This window comes from Myotis davidii, unplaced genomic scaffold (genome assembly GCF_000327345.1).
Source record: "Myotis davidii unplaced genomic scaffold, ASM32734v1 scaffold161, whole genome shotgun sequence".
Taxonomy (NCBI): domain Eukaryota; kingdom Metazoa; phylum Chordata; class Mammalia; order Chiroptera; family Vespertilionidae; genus Myotis; species Myotis davidii.
Window position 1 is genome coordinate 288,826 of NW_006291567.1, and position 12,497 is coordinate 301,322.

At 35.4% G+C, this 12,497-nt stretch overlaps 1 protein-coding gene across 6 annotated transcripts in view; it reads left to right on the top strand.

Moving 5' to 3' along the window:
* Positions 1–12,497, top strand: part of RPS6KA3 (ribosomal protein S6 kinase, 90kDa, polypeptide 3) — a 93,608-nt gene that overhangs the window by 21,691 nt on the left and 59,420 nt on the right. For 5 of the 6 annotated variants that reach the window (XM_015564867.1, XM_006765111.2, XM_006765113.2 and 2 more), the window contains one exon: positions 10,842–10,958. In XM_015564867.1, coding sequence (XP_015420353.1) covers positions 10,842–10,958 — 117 coding nt within the window. Of the gene's footprint in view, positions 1–2,259; positions 2,465–10,841; positions 10,959–12,497 lie in introns of all 6 variants that reach the window. The other variant, XM_006765114.2, reaches the window with a different exon arrangement.

Genomic DNA, 12,497 nt, shown 5'->3' on the forward strand with positions numbered 1-12,497 from the left:
GATCTGTATCTATGAGTCTTTCTCTAATATGCCACATTTTTGTATTTTGGTTATCTCTGTAGATTGCCCTTTCATTATGCAATAACAGAAACTTCCTTCTTTTCAGTAACAAGTTATAGCTCTATTAATTTATGTCAGTGGATAAGTACCATCATTTACTGTCCTGTTTGTTACTTTTGTTTTCCTATGATTTGGTGAGTAACTTGACAAAATATAATGTTTAACTTCACATGATCATTTAACCAAAGATTTACTATTTTTTAAAATAAGGCAATGAGCCCTGGCCCATATGGCTCAATTGGTTGGAGCATCATCCTCTAAATCAAAAGGTCATGGGTTTGATCCCAGTTAGGACACATCCCTAGGTCTTGGGTTTGGTCCCAGTTGGGGCACATATGAGAGACAACCAATGTCTCTCTCTCTCCGTCTCCCTCTTCCTCCATCTAAAATCAATAAACCTTAAAAAAAATAAGGCAGTAGGTGAAATCTATTTTTTCTAAAGTATTATATAGCAGCACTACGCTATTTTAATTAAGGGAGACTTAGGTCAGATTTTGGTATCTGAAATATTGCTTCATTTTCATAGTGCTAATATTAAACAGCACAATGCACAGCAAAATGTAACTTGTTAACCTGAGCATCAGTAGTCATTAAAGTCAATTTAGATTAATCCTTTAAATTCCAAAAAGGTTATTTCGTTGCTTCTGTTCTTAAGTATTACTTGAATAAAGTTGATGACTGATCCATACAGAGGAACTTCTATTTTGTTTTGAACATCTTAATCTGTTGTACAATAACCATGATGTTTGCTTCTTCTTGACATTTCTAGCCTTACTGCCCTTTTGCAGCATTGTAAGGAGCCTTAAGTAATTCCTTTTGGAAAATGGGAAGGTTCTTGTTCTGATGGAAAACTTTCTAAATGCTAAGAAATTTAGGTATGCATTTTTAATCAAGAGAGTGTACAGTTTCTCAGGCAGAATTCAAAGTTTTATTTTGGATATTTATTTGGGTCCCAGTTGATTCTAATGTATTTAGTTACATAGGATTTCTTTTTGTACTTGAGCAAAATTTTTTATTCTTCATCTTACATTAGGTCATTTATAGAACATTTAGAAAATTTGATATAGCAGAAATATTTATAGAACATTGCCATAAAAATTTGATACAGCAGGAAGGGAGCCCCTGGCCTTTCATGTGGTACCTGTAGCACTAAGCTCCCGTTGTAGATATAGCTTCATCATGAAATTTACGTGTCTACCTCGACTATAGTTTCTTCATCCACAGAGCCAGCTCATTGTTCTGGGGTTTTTTAGAAGCCCTTCAGGTTTTGAGAATTTAGTGATTTTATTAAATTTGTATTGGCAGTGTAAATTAATGTTTGAGTGTTTTGTTGGTTACACATAGACTAAATGTTTGATAAGTAGCACTTTTTCTCACAGCTCTTCATGCTTCTGTCCTTTGGTTTTGTTTAAATGCTGCTATCTTTATACTGTTCTGAATATTGGCATACTTTAAAAAAACATTTTCCAAAGCAAAAATACTTTAGATGAACTTCTAAAAGCTATTAGAGGATGCAGTAAAACATTGTCTGGGAGCTTCACCCCTCTTTCACTTTGGCTTCTTCAGTAAGTGTTCTGTTTGCTCAGTAATAACCTAGGGAGTTGGACTTTTTAATTTCGTTTTTATCAACTAGGAATGTGAGTTTTAGCTATGGGCATTGAAATCTTTAACCTGGTTGATAATTGATGTTCATAACCAATGTAAATTTAAATGTCATTTACTTGCACTTAAGACGGAAAGAATTTGTCCTTACATCACAATCAAAAAGTTTCTTTTGCATGTGGTCATTTTCTTCCCCATAGTTATGAAACTCTTCCTCAATGACAGGGAACACCCAAGACCTGTCTATATATAACCTTAAAATAGTCTTGCGACTATCCTTTGGATTGTGTGTATGAACATTACAAAGGGTTAAATTTCACATATACATCAAAGACATTACTTTAATAGTGCTGACTAGTTTCAGTTGCTTTTAGAGTCACATACTTAAGAAATACTGGCATTTCTCAGGATTCAGAAATAAAATAATGTTCATTTCACTGACTGTGAAAATTCACTGGATTGCTGGGAACCAGGAGTAAATAACTTTTCAACAGGATTTTGCTATCAGCAAATCTGTTTTGGTTTCCTGTTCTGGCCTCTCTACCTATCAGCTACATTAGTGCCCTTGCCATTTGTTTCTCCTTTCTTTTACCACAGGAAAATTGTCAGGCCTCTTTTTCTGGCATTTCAGGACCCGCCTGACAGGAAATTTTCTAATTGCCGGAACAGCTAGTAGGAGAAAACTTTGCAGGGGCTTGGCCTTCCCTTTCTAACTTAAGTTTACGGTCAGAAATTCTTGTATCACCATCATGGTTTCATAGCCATGTTTAAATTTTTGTCTTTTCGTGTTCGCTCTATACAGGTAAGCTTTATTCAACTTCACTAAAGACTAAAATGTTTTAATTGGTGCTAAATATAATTATACTAATTAAACAATTACTTTATATGTTCTTTTAAGAAGCTTTTCAAAATTCGAAACCAGTTTTTATAGAACTTTCAAAGGGTTATTTTTCTGTTTATTAAAAGTAAGCCATTTGTGAGTTTTATACATTTCCAAGTCTGTATGTTTTGTAAACTTATTTTTACATTGGTCTTTTAGAGTTGGAATAACTTTTATCTTCTAATGTTTGTAGTTTGGTATAGTAAAACAGATGACTATAACTCTCAATATTAAATCAGGCATGAACAAAATTACTAATATTTAAGAGACTACTAAAATATAAGCAAATTTTGGGGGGTAGGAGAATATATTAAACCGTTGAACTTAAAATCAGATTTTTGTTGACATTCATTCCTTTTAAAATTTGAGGGTTTTTATCAACTATGTTGAAGTAACTTTAAGCAAGTCATTTTATCTAACTTAGAATAGGCAGTTTTCAAAGCATTACTTTGTTAAAATGTGCTTAGTGAATGGTAATTTGCACTATATTTAATCTAAAATCTTGTGAGATATTTTGCTGTAAGAATTGTGCTATCCTGCTGTTCTGTAAAAAGAATTACTTAAATTTGTTGATTGGGATTCTCGATTGGGAGAAAACTGTGCTTTTTGTGGCAGTGATTAAGAATGTTACTCTGGAAAACCAGCAATGCTGTTTTCTCAAACATGGAAACAAGAAGCTGGCTTGGAAGAATCTTTTAAGACTTTGGTTAAATGAAAAATGCTGAGTGTATTTATCATCCATTACAAGTCAAGTAAATAGGATTTGGTCAAATTATAATCTAGAATAAATTAAAATGTGGTTTATCACCATGGCTTGTATAGCCAGCTTAATTATGTGTTACAGCCAAATAATTTTTATGTATCTTGATCATCTAGAAAATTAGTGTATCTTTTTAAAATGAAACACTACATTATGATACTATAGGTATCTGTGTAGAGAGTGATATTTTAATTTTGAATTACTTTTAAGAGGTAAATAAAGTGTACATTTTTCATTTGTAAGGTCTTTATGTTAAGCCAAAAAATGGTTACATATCCATCATTAGAAAATATTTATTGGCTTTTACCAAGTACTGTTTAAATATTTTACTTCAAACTTCAACAATATTTTCTGACATTCAAAACAATTTAGAAAATACAAATGCCTTAAGAACACACTTCCTGACTCAAGGGAGTGGAGGAAAAAGGAAATTCTGTATACAAGGCAGGGCATAATGCCAAATGTTGAATCATTCTTTAAAATCAATTAATATCACCCAGTTTGTTTTCTTAATATTAGCATGTTCCACCATTAGATTTTCTATAACTCAAATAAACAGCATTGATTTGTTTTGTTTTTCTGTAATCTTCTTTACATTTTAAGAACAAAATCGTATTTTTTCTCTCTCAGCATGAAAAAAATTTTGTTTTTCCTTTAAAGGGTGGACCTTAAAGATCATTTAAGAGGGAACTTACAGACCTTTTGTTGGTCCTAGGAAACAAACAAGGTGGCTTTCTATGTGACTAGAAGAACACCAAAAGATTTGCCTATCCATGAATTTTCTTCTGCCACTTTTCTGTGATGTCTAAAATGACATTCTTCACAGAATTTCTAAAATTATGTATTTTTAATTGAATTGACTCTCTGTGAGGGACCATGTCTCAGCAGGTATCTATCCAGGAATAAATCTTTGAAACCCTAGGTAAATTTCTAGAGGGCAGATACTCTTCTTTATTTTAGTATCTCTAACAGCTAGCATAGTATCTGGCCCATAATCTGAATTGCCTTCTAACAAAAAGGAATGGGCCTAAGATAATATGGCATAGAACAGAAACAGTTTCATTGGGACCAGGCAATCAAAAAGAAGCAAAAGTATGAGAGCCACTTAAGCCTTAATCCCCTCTCGGACCTGTTCTTCTCTTCCTCTTCTTCATGTGCTCTCTGTTCCAGAGACACTTATCTCCATGTGTACTCCCACACTGGCCCTTGCACTGTCTTGTCCCTTTGCCTGAAATGTTCTTTCCCCAGGTGGTTGACTCCCTCACCTCCTTCAAGTCTTTGCTCCAACAGTACCTGTTCAAATAAAGCCTGCCCTGGTGCCTTTATTTAAAATTGCAACCCCCCCCCTTACCACCCTTGCGCTTCTGGTCCCTGTTACCCAACATAATATATTTTTTCTATCGTATGTATCATGTTCTAACATGAATAATGATAATTTATGACGATAATATTTCCCCCACAAATGCCAGAGATTTTAGTCTTTTTCATTTATTGTATAGCTCAGGCACCTAGAAGAATGTCTGGCATGTATTAGGTACTCAATAAATAAATGTTTAAATGGGTGGATTCTAATTCATAGCTTGAGGGTATTGAACGCAGTCTCTGGGTGGCAAATGTTGAAAGTGATGGGAGTACAGACAAGTGATACATTTTTATGATATAAACCAGCTGCCAGCCTCACAATATTGCCTATAGCTAGACTTTTACTTATCAAAAAACAAACTTTTTACATATAAAAGTATGTAATTGATTATAATTTTTAAATACGTAAAATAAAGTTTTTATGGTAATGAATGGGCAGGTATACATGTGTCATTTATTTGAATTTTTTAAATTTATTGGGGTGACATTGGTCAACATGTATCACTTAAAATATAGTTGTGCTGGAGAATGTAAAAATACGTGAACCTCACAGGGTAATTATAATGGATATAACTTAATATCTTTGCTCAGTTTCTCTTTTTAAAATATATTTTATTGATTTTTTTTTACAGAGAAGAAGGGAGAGGGATAGACAGTTAGAAACACCTATGAGAGAGAAACATCAATCAGCTGCTTCCTGCACACCCCCTCCTGGGGATGTGCCCACAACCAGGGTACATGCCCTTGACCGGAATCGAACCTGGGACCCTTCAGTCCGCAGGCTGACGCTCTATCCACTGAGTCAAACTGGTTAGGGCTATCTTTGCTCAATTTCATTGACAAAATTCTTTTTCCATAAAATTATAGTGGTTTCATTGAGTACTTAAAGGCAAAAACACAATTTTACAAACTGTCAGACTGTAGTTCTGTATTTTCGTGTGACAGGTGTATGTCAATAACAGGTAATTTAGTAAGATAAGTTTGTCATATGCAAATGTAAGTCTGCCCTTGGGTTATCAATGCCTTCAGAAATTGGAGATTTGTTTCTGCATCCATGTCCTTGGATTTACAGGTATGAGCTAGTGGAACATCACATTGTTGCTTTTCTGCCTGTTGTACAAGGTTGCCCAAGCATTAGTAATATGTCCTAGTTGAACCTCAGATTCATTTCTAAAATACTTATGGTTTTAAAAAAAAGTAAATATAAAATAAAATTCTTCGGGTTCCATAACTTGAAAAATTGGTGATATTAAGCACAATCTGGTCACCACGGATATTTTACCTATTATGCTACTATGACTTCACATATACATAAAAGTAGATAGAATTATAGTTTGCTGATGTGCTTAGTAAAAATTGAACTTGGAAGGAACAGAAAAATGTATTGAGGATAAAACAGTGACACGTTTTTTGGAACTTGAGCCATAGGCATTGTCTTTTTCCTCCACTCCCAAGAACATTTTTTGTACTTTCTGAGCCCCAATTTAGAAAAGGATTTTTAAAATTCCAGTTTGTATCCTCACAGAGATTTGGAATGATTGCATTCACTTTGGGTGGGGGGATATGGTAGGAAGTGGAGGAAGGTGCTATTTTTTAAAAAAGAAACATTAAGAAAAGGAGTACTTTATTTATTTAAACATAAAATTTGCCAGAATACAAAGTTCAGTATAAGGGTAAGAAAATAAAGTCAGAAAAATAGAGACAGGTAATAGGAGGAAAAAGATAAGTGACATAAAGGATTCAATTCCAAACATATAATTTCCAATTAATAAAGGAGCTGCGAAGAGAGAAACCCTGGATGGTAGGAAATTATCAAAGAAATGTTCGCGTTCCCCAGAGTTAAGGAATTCAGGTCTTTTGATTATAAAGGTTCACCAAGCATTTAGCATTCTGAAGGAAAAAAGACCCGTATTTACCGGTATCTCACTAGTGTGGCATTTCAGAAGTATAAGGACAGAGAAAAATCTTAAAGTTTCTGGAAAGAACAACCAAGTCACCTACCAAAATGTTTATATCAGGCTCACCCGTCTCAGCAGCATCCCTAGTTGCTAGAAGGCAATGGACCAATGGCGTTGACATTCTGAGGCAAGGTTGTTTTTATTCTAGAATTTGGTACCACGCCAAACTATGCAAACGTGAAAACAAAATAAAGACATTTTCAGATGTTCAAGGTTCAGAAAATTTTCTTCCACATCACCTTTCTTAGGAAGTTACAAGGGAGTAATCCAAGAAAGAGAAAGACATGGAAACTAAAAATAGTGGATTCAACCAGGAAAGAGATATCCCAAGATAATAGCTGTGCAGCACGAGCTAGAAAACAACCCATCCCACTGGGGCGGGAGGGGGCGGGGAAGAGAGGGCTCTCAGAAGAATGAAAAGTATGGTTAAGGGCTAAGAAAAGATTAAGAATAATGATCAAATTAATGTCTCCCTCCACACAAGAATGATTTGGGGCTGTTAGAAACAGGAAAAATAGAAAATTACAAGAAATCTAGTGAAACCAAAGTTGAAGTGTATCATGAATTTAAATATTTGAAGAAGTGTTGTTATTTTTAAGTCCCCTTGGATTATTATTCTGGAAGTCACTATTATAGGTCCATGTGTAAAAGGAAATTTAATATACTTCCTAGCCTGTGTTTGACCAATATATTGTCATGAAAATATGGATGCTGTTGTATAAACTTTCAGTTTTTAGAATCAGGCTGTAGAGAAAGCATGAAGGATTTGGTTGTGGTTACAGGAGAGAATGTTAATTGTCTTAATGTTAATAAAAATGTAAAAATACAGCTAGCAGCATGTGGGGCGGGGGGGAGGAATTCCAGAGAATTATGGGCACTATTAGCTTCCTTTTACAAAGTAAAGAATTAGGATTCTATAAAAAAAACTGATAGAAAAGACAAGAGGTTTATGTAAAAGTAATATAATTATCAAACAGCAGGGAGGAAGATAATGGAAGGAAGGGGCATAATATAAGTTAGTCCATCTTTCTTATTTTTAAATTAGTAGGCATTGTCTTAAGTTAACAAATTAAGAACTAATGTAAGTGCTGAAAGGACTAATTTTTTTAAAAAGCTACGTTTGGAGATAAGGAGAGACTTTCTTTTTATCATAAGCTATTCTGTCACTGGTTTGTCACGTGCATGTATGTATTACTTTTGATTAAGAAAAATAGGGAACAGAAAATAACCCAGGTTGGCAGGCTACATGTAAGGGAATGTTGGGAATAATACCGGAAGAGAAGGTTGAGGCCATATTGTAGAGGGCCTCAAATGCCAAAGTGAAGCAATGCATTTAATTAGAGAAAATTTGGAGGAGTTTTTGAGTCGTCTGGTCATATGTCTACTTTTAGAAAATGAATTTGTCAGGAGGATGAATTTTATTGGCAGTGGCAGAAAGGGGCATGTTGAATAACCAAGCTAATTTCAGTTTTCTACAGGGAAGATGATAAAGGATTAGACCTGGATGATATTGGAAATAGAAAAAAAAAGAAAAGTATTCCCATTACCATGCTTGATACATTGTATGTGTTCTAGTATATGTTTATTGAATGAAGGAATCAAAGGGAGACTGTTTTTAGTAACTTTTTGACAGAAGAAAGGAAGGGTAGACATAAGATGAAATCTTTCTTGAATAGTAACTGCTATTTATTTTGAGATCCATAGCCTGATCATAGCCTACACTATGAGAGTAAGGCTTAATCCTGTATGCCTACAACAAAATACAAAACTTTTCTATTTTAGTGATCCTTTCCTGCCTGTGTTGCATCTTTATTTGTGACAGACAATTGTAGGTATTTGCTGTGAAATATAAGATGATAAAATATTACAGCCTAATAAGTCACATCCCATTTACGCAATAAAGAACAGTGGTAAAACAGAGAACATTACATAGTATAGTTCTTCACAGCCTCATGACTTAAGGACATTGGATTCCTGTTAGACTCTTGAACAGATAGTTGTTGTTTTTTTCCCATAGGAAGCTAACTGACACATGCTAGAATCCAATCCATGAACTTGGTTTCTAGACTAATCTACTAATCTTCAAAGTGTGAAGTAACAGTACTTTGGGGTACAGAAAATAAAGAAGAAAACTTCTTTATAGTTTCATTTCCATGTATAATGTATATAATTTAATACTACAAAAAGTACATGTATATAATTTATAAGCTAACAAGTATACAAATATTGGGTATATGCTAAATTGTTATTACTAATAAGGATGTGCTACCAAAAGTTCAGAGACTACTTCTCTAATCGTTTAGCTAACTGACCCAAGAGATACATACCAGTTACAAAGACGAGGGGAGTAAGTTAGTTTGTTACTGTCACTGGTCTTGGTGGGGAACCACCAAGAGCCTCTGAGAGTCTCAGCGTGGTTGTAATGCTAAGAGCTTTGTTTTAGAGTCATTAGAGGTCAGAAGATCTGGAATTGAGCCCTAAGTCTGTCAGTTACTGGCTTGTGATCTTTACTTAATCTTTTTAAACTTCAGACTGTACAGTATTCAAATCATTTTGCCTTTTAAAAATCTCTGTTTTCTAGTGGTGAATTGAGGGAATCAGTAGAGAATTCTGAAATGTTTTTGCTTGCTCTGGGGAGTACTCCACTGTGTTATCGTCACTTCTCTCTAACACTGATATGTAGTCAAAGATTTGTCGTGAAGCATAAATGTTAGATAAAAGGTGGAAAAGCGCCCTAGCCGGTTTAGCTCAGTGGATAGAGTGTCAACCTGCGGACTGAAGGGTCCCGTGTTTGATTCTGGTCAAGTGCACATGCCCAGATTGTGGGCTCGATCCCCAGTAGGTGGCATGCAAGGGGCAGCCAATCCATGGTTTTCTCTTATCATTGATGTTTCTATCTCTTTCTCTCCCCCTCTCCCTTCCTCTCTGAAATCAACATGCATATATACATACATACATACATACATGGTGAAAAAGCATCTAACCTGGGCTTGATACATGGTAGGTACTTTTAATAAACATTTGCTGGATTTTAATCTAAATCTTAATCAATTGCACATATACATTGGGGTGGGGTTGTTTGTTTTTTTAAAGTTTTTTTAAACTTGCTTTCCTCTTTCCTAATGTAGCTATGAGCAGCTATCATTCTCAGGCCCTTATACATTGGTCTCATTTGGAGAAAAGTGCCCAGGAAAGGCGGTCGAATCATAGAGTCAGCTGATGCTAGATTCTCCTCTAATGCCTACTGCACAGGATTGTTGTGAGAATGAAAGGAAATAATGCATGTGAAATGACAAAGGACTACACCCTATTAGGGGATTGTTTTATTATTGTTGCCAAAGTTTTGAGAGAGTCTAAAATGATTAAGCTGCCTAAGTAATAGGACAGTCCACAAAATACAGCTTCTGACTTACAGGGTAAAATGGTGGGCCTGGATTCTTTTTTTGTCCTCTTACAGAAGCGCTCTCTCTCGCTCTCTCTCTCTCTCTCTCTCACTCCTTTTATAATTCTCACCCAAGGACATTTTTCCATTGATTTTCAGAGACAATGGAAGGGAGGGGGAAAGACAGAGGGAAACATCAGTGTGAGAGAGACATATCAATTGGTTGCCTCCTGCATGTGCCCCATCCCTGGTACCAAGGTACATGCAACTGAGGTACATGCCCTTGACCAGAATCAAACCAGTGACCGTCAGTCCTCTGACCTATGCTCTATCCACTGAGCCAAACCAGCTAGGGAGAGCTTATTTTCCTTTTACTGCTCGTTTCAAAAGCTACCACATTAGGATACCCTGCTATATCTTTTTAAGAAATCTTTGTAATTCCCTATATGTATTGCCAATATTCTGTGAATGTCTCAGAAAATGTTGATTGATCTCAAACATTTATATGGAATATGATAATAATAAAAATAATTGTCTATGTGTAACACATTTAAATTCTACTAATAATTTGTATGCACTACAAAAAATATTATTGTAGGCAAAAAGAAGAAAAGAAAAAAATGTGGTAGGCTGGTATTTGTCCCTGACATTTAACTTGAAAGTAATATTTGCTTGGCATACTAGTATGTTTTCTGTTTACTTGGTGGATCAGTAAAGGTGGTTTGTGTATGTTAATGTGAGGATTTCTAATATGACTTGCTAAAGTTATATTGCTTGATTTATGCCTGGAAGAAGTAGTTCTGACTCTGTTTTTTCCCTTTATTTTTGCATCAACAGGAAGAAGGCAGTATCAAAGAAATTGCAATCACACATCATGTAAAGGAAGGACATGAAAAGGCAGATCCTTCCCAATTTGAACTTTTAAAAGTATTAGGGCAGGGATCATTTGGAAAGGTAAGTCAAGAGTATGTGTTTTTTTAAAAAGTTGCTTCATGGATTCATGTATATTTCATATGGATGGGGAACAGAAATATTTTATGAAATACACTGATCTCCCTACAAGCAGTATTTTCTCTGTGTTTTCATATTTCTATCAATAAGTGTGGGAAAGTTAACAAAGTCATTCAAAAATACATTGGAAAGTTTCATCAATTGGCAGTATTTACTTCATATTTACTTTATCTTCAAATCCATATGGCCTTTAATCACTTCTTGAGTGATTAAAAATCCCAGAATGTTCCCTGGATACACTGGCCTCTTTGAATCCTTGTATAGAATTGAAAGGTAATCTTGCAGTGCATCTCTGTCTTTCCTTCACAGTCTCCCTAATACCAGCAGGAAGTGAATGGGTATTTCCAAGAAACTAGTGTAGGGGTTACCACTTACAAGTTTGGAATTGGGGGGAATTATAGTTTATCTTCAAAATGAATGCAAGCATTGCATTCTATTAATGATCTCCGTGTTTGTTTTTAATATTGAAACTATTTCCCAGTCTGCCAGGTGTGTGGCTCAGTAGTTGAGCTTTGACCCATGAACCAGGAGGTCATGGTTTGATTCCCAGTCAGGGCACATGCCGAGTTGCAGGCTCAAACCCCAGTGTGGGGTGTGCCGGAGGCAGCCAAACAATCTCTCATCACTGATGTTTCCATTTCTCTCTCCTTCTCCTTTCCTCTCTCTGAAATCAATAAAAAAAAAAATTCCCAAAACCACCAACTAAAAATTGTTCCAGCAGATGTAACATCTTTATCAGTTTTCTTTCAGTATTCCTTGTCCCCCTGCCACACACCTCACAAATACTTCCTGCACTCCAATTTGAGGACTTCAGTATTATAATTACTACTACTTGATCTCTCTAGTCCCTTTCACAGCAACAGGAAAATTCTGAGATTGCATTCAACTTTCACATTGCAGGGCTTCCTTCCCACCTCTCTGTGAAGGAAACATTTGAAGATATACTTTGCAAGCTTCAAAACAACACCAGTTTAAGCTCTCTTATATATTTTTATGGGACTAGTTAGCAATTCTTGGCTAACACAGGTAATTTGTTTTAGCTGTTAACATCTTTCAAATCCAAAGTGATGCTTTTAATCCAAATATAGATTAGCCAGCAGAACATAATAGTTGTGAGTTTAGGCTACTTACTTGCTGTGTGTGCTAAACCTCTAGGAGCCCCCTTTTTTCCTTCTAGTTAGTCATTTAGTATTGAAGTTCTTCGAAGTTCTCATTCTCAGCTGCCTTCTCACTCTACTCATTACTAATTTCTCTATGCTCCCTATCTTAATTATAACCAATATATACTCGATGTAACAGATTTGTATCTCCAATCCTTTTAGTCCTCCCTTCCCTTCCCACACCCCCCCACTACCAATCTGATCCATCAGAAAGTCCTGTGGATTTAGTAAAGATTCCTCCAATCATGCCTGTCCTCTCCTCCACTGCCACTCCTTCAGTCTATGCACCACTATTTCTCCCTGGACTCTTGAAAGTGCTCCT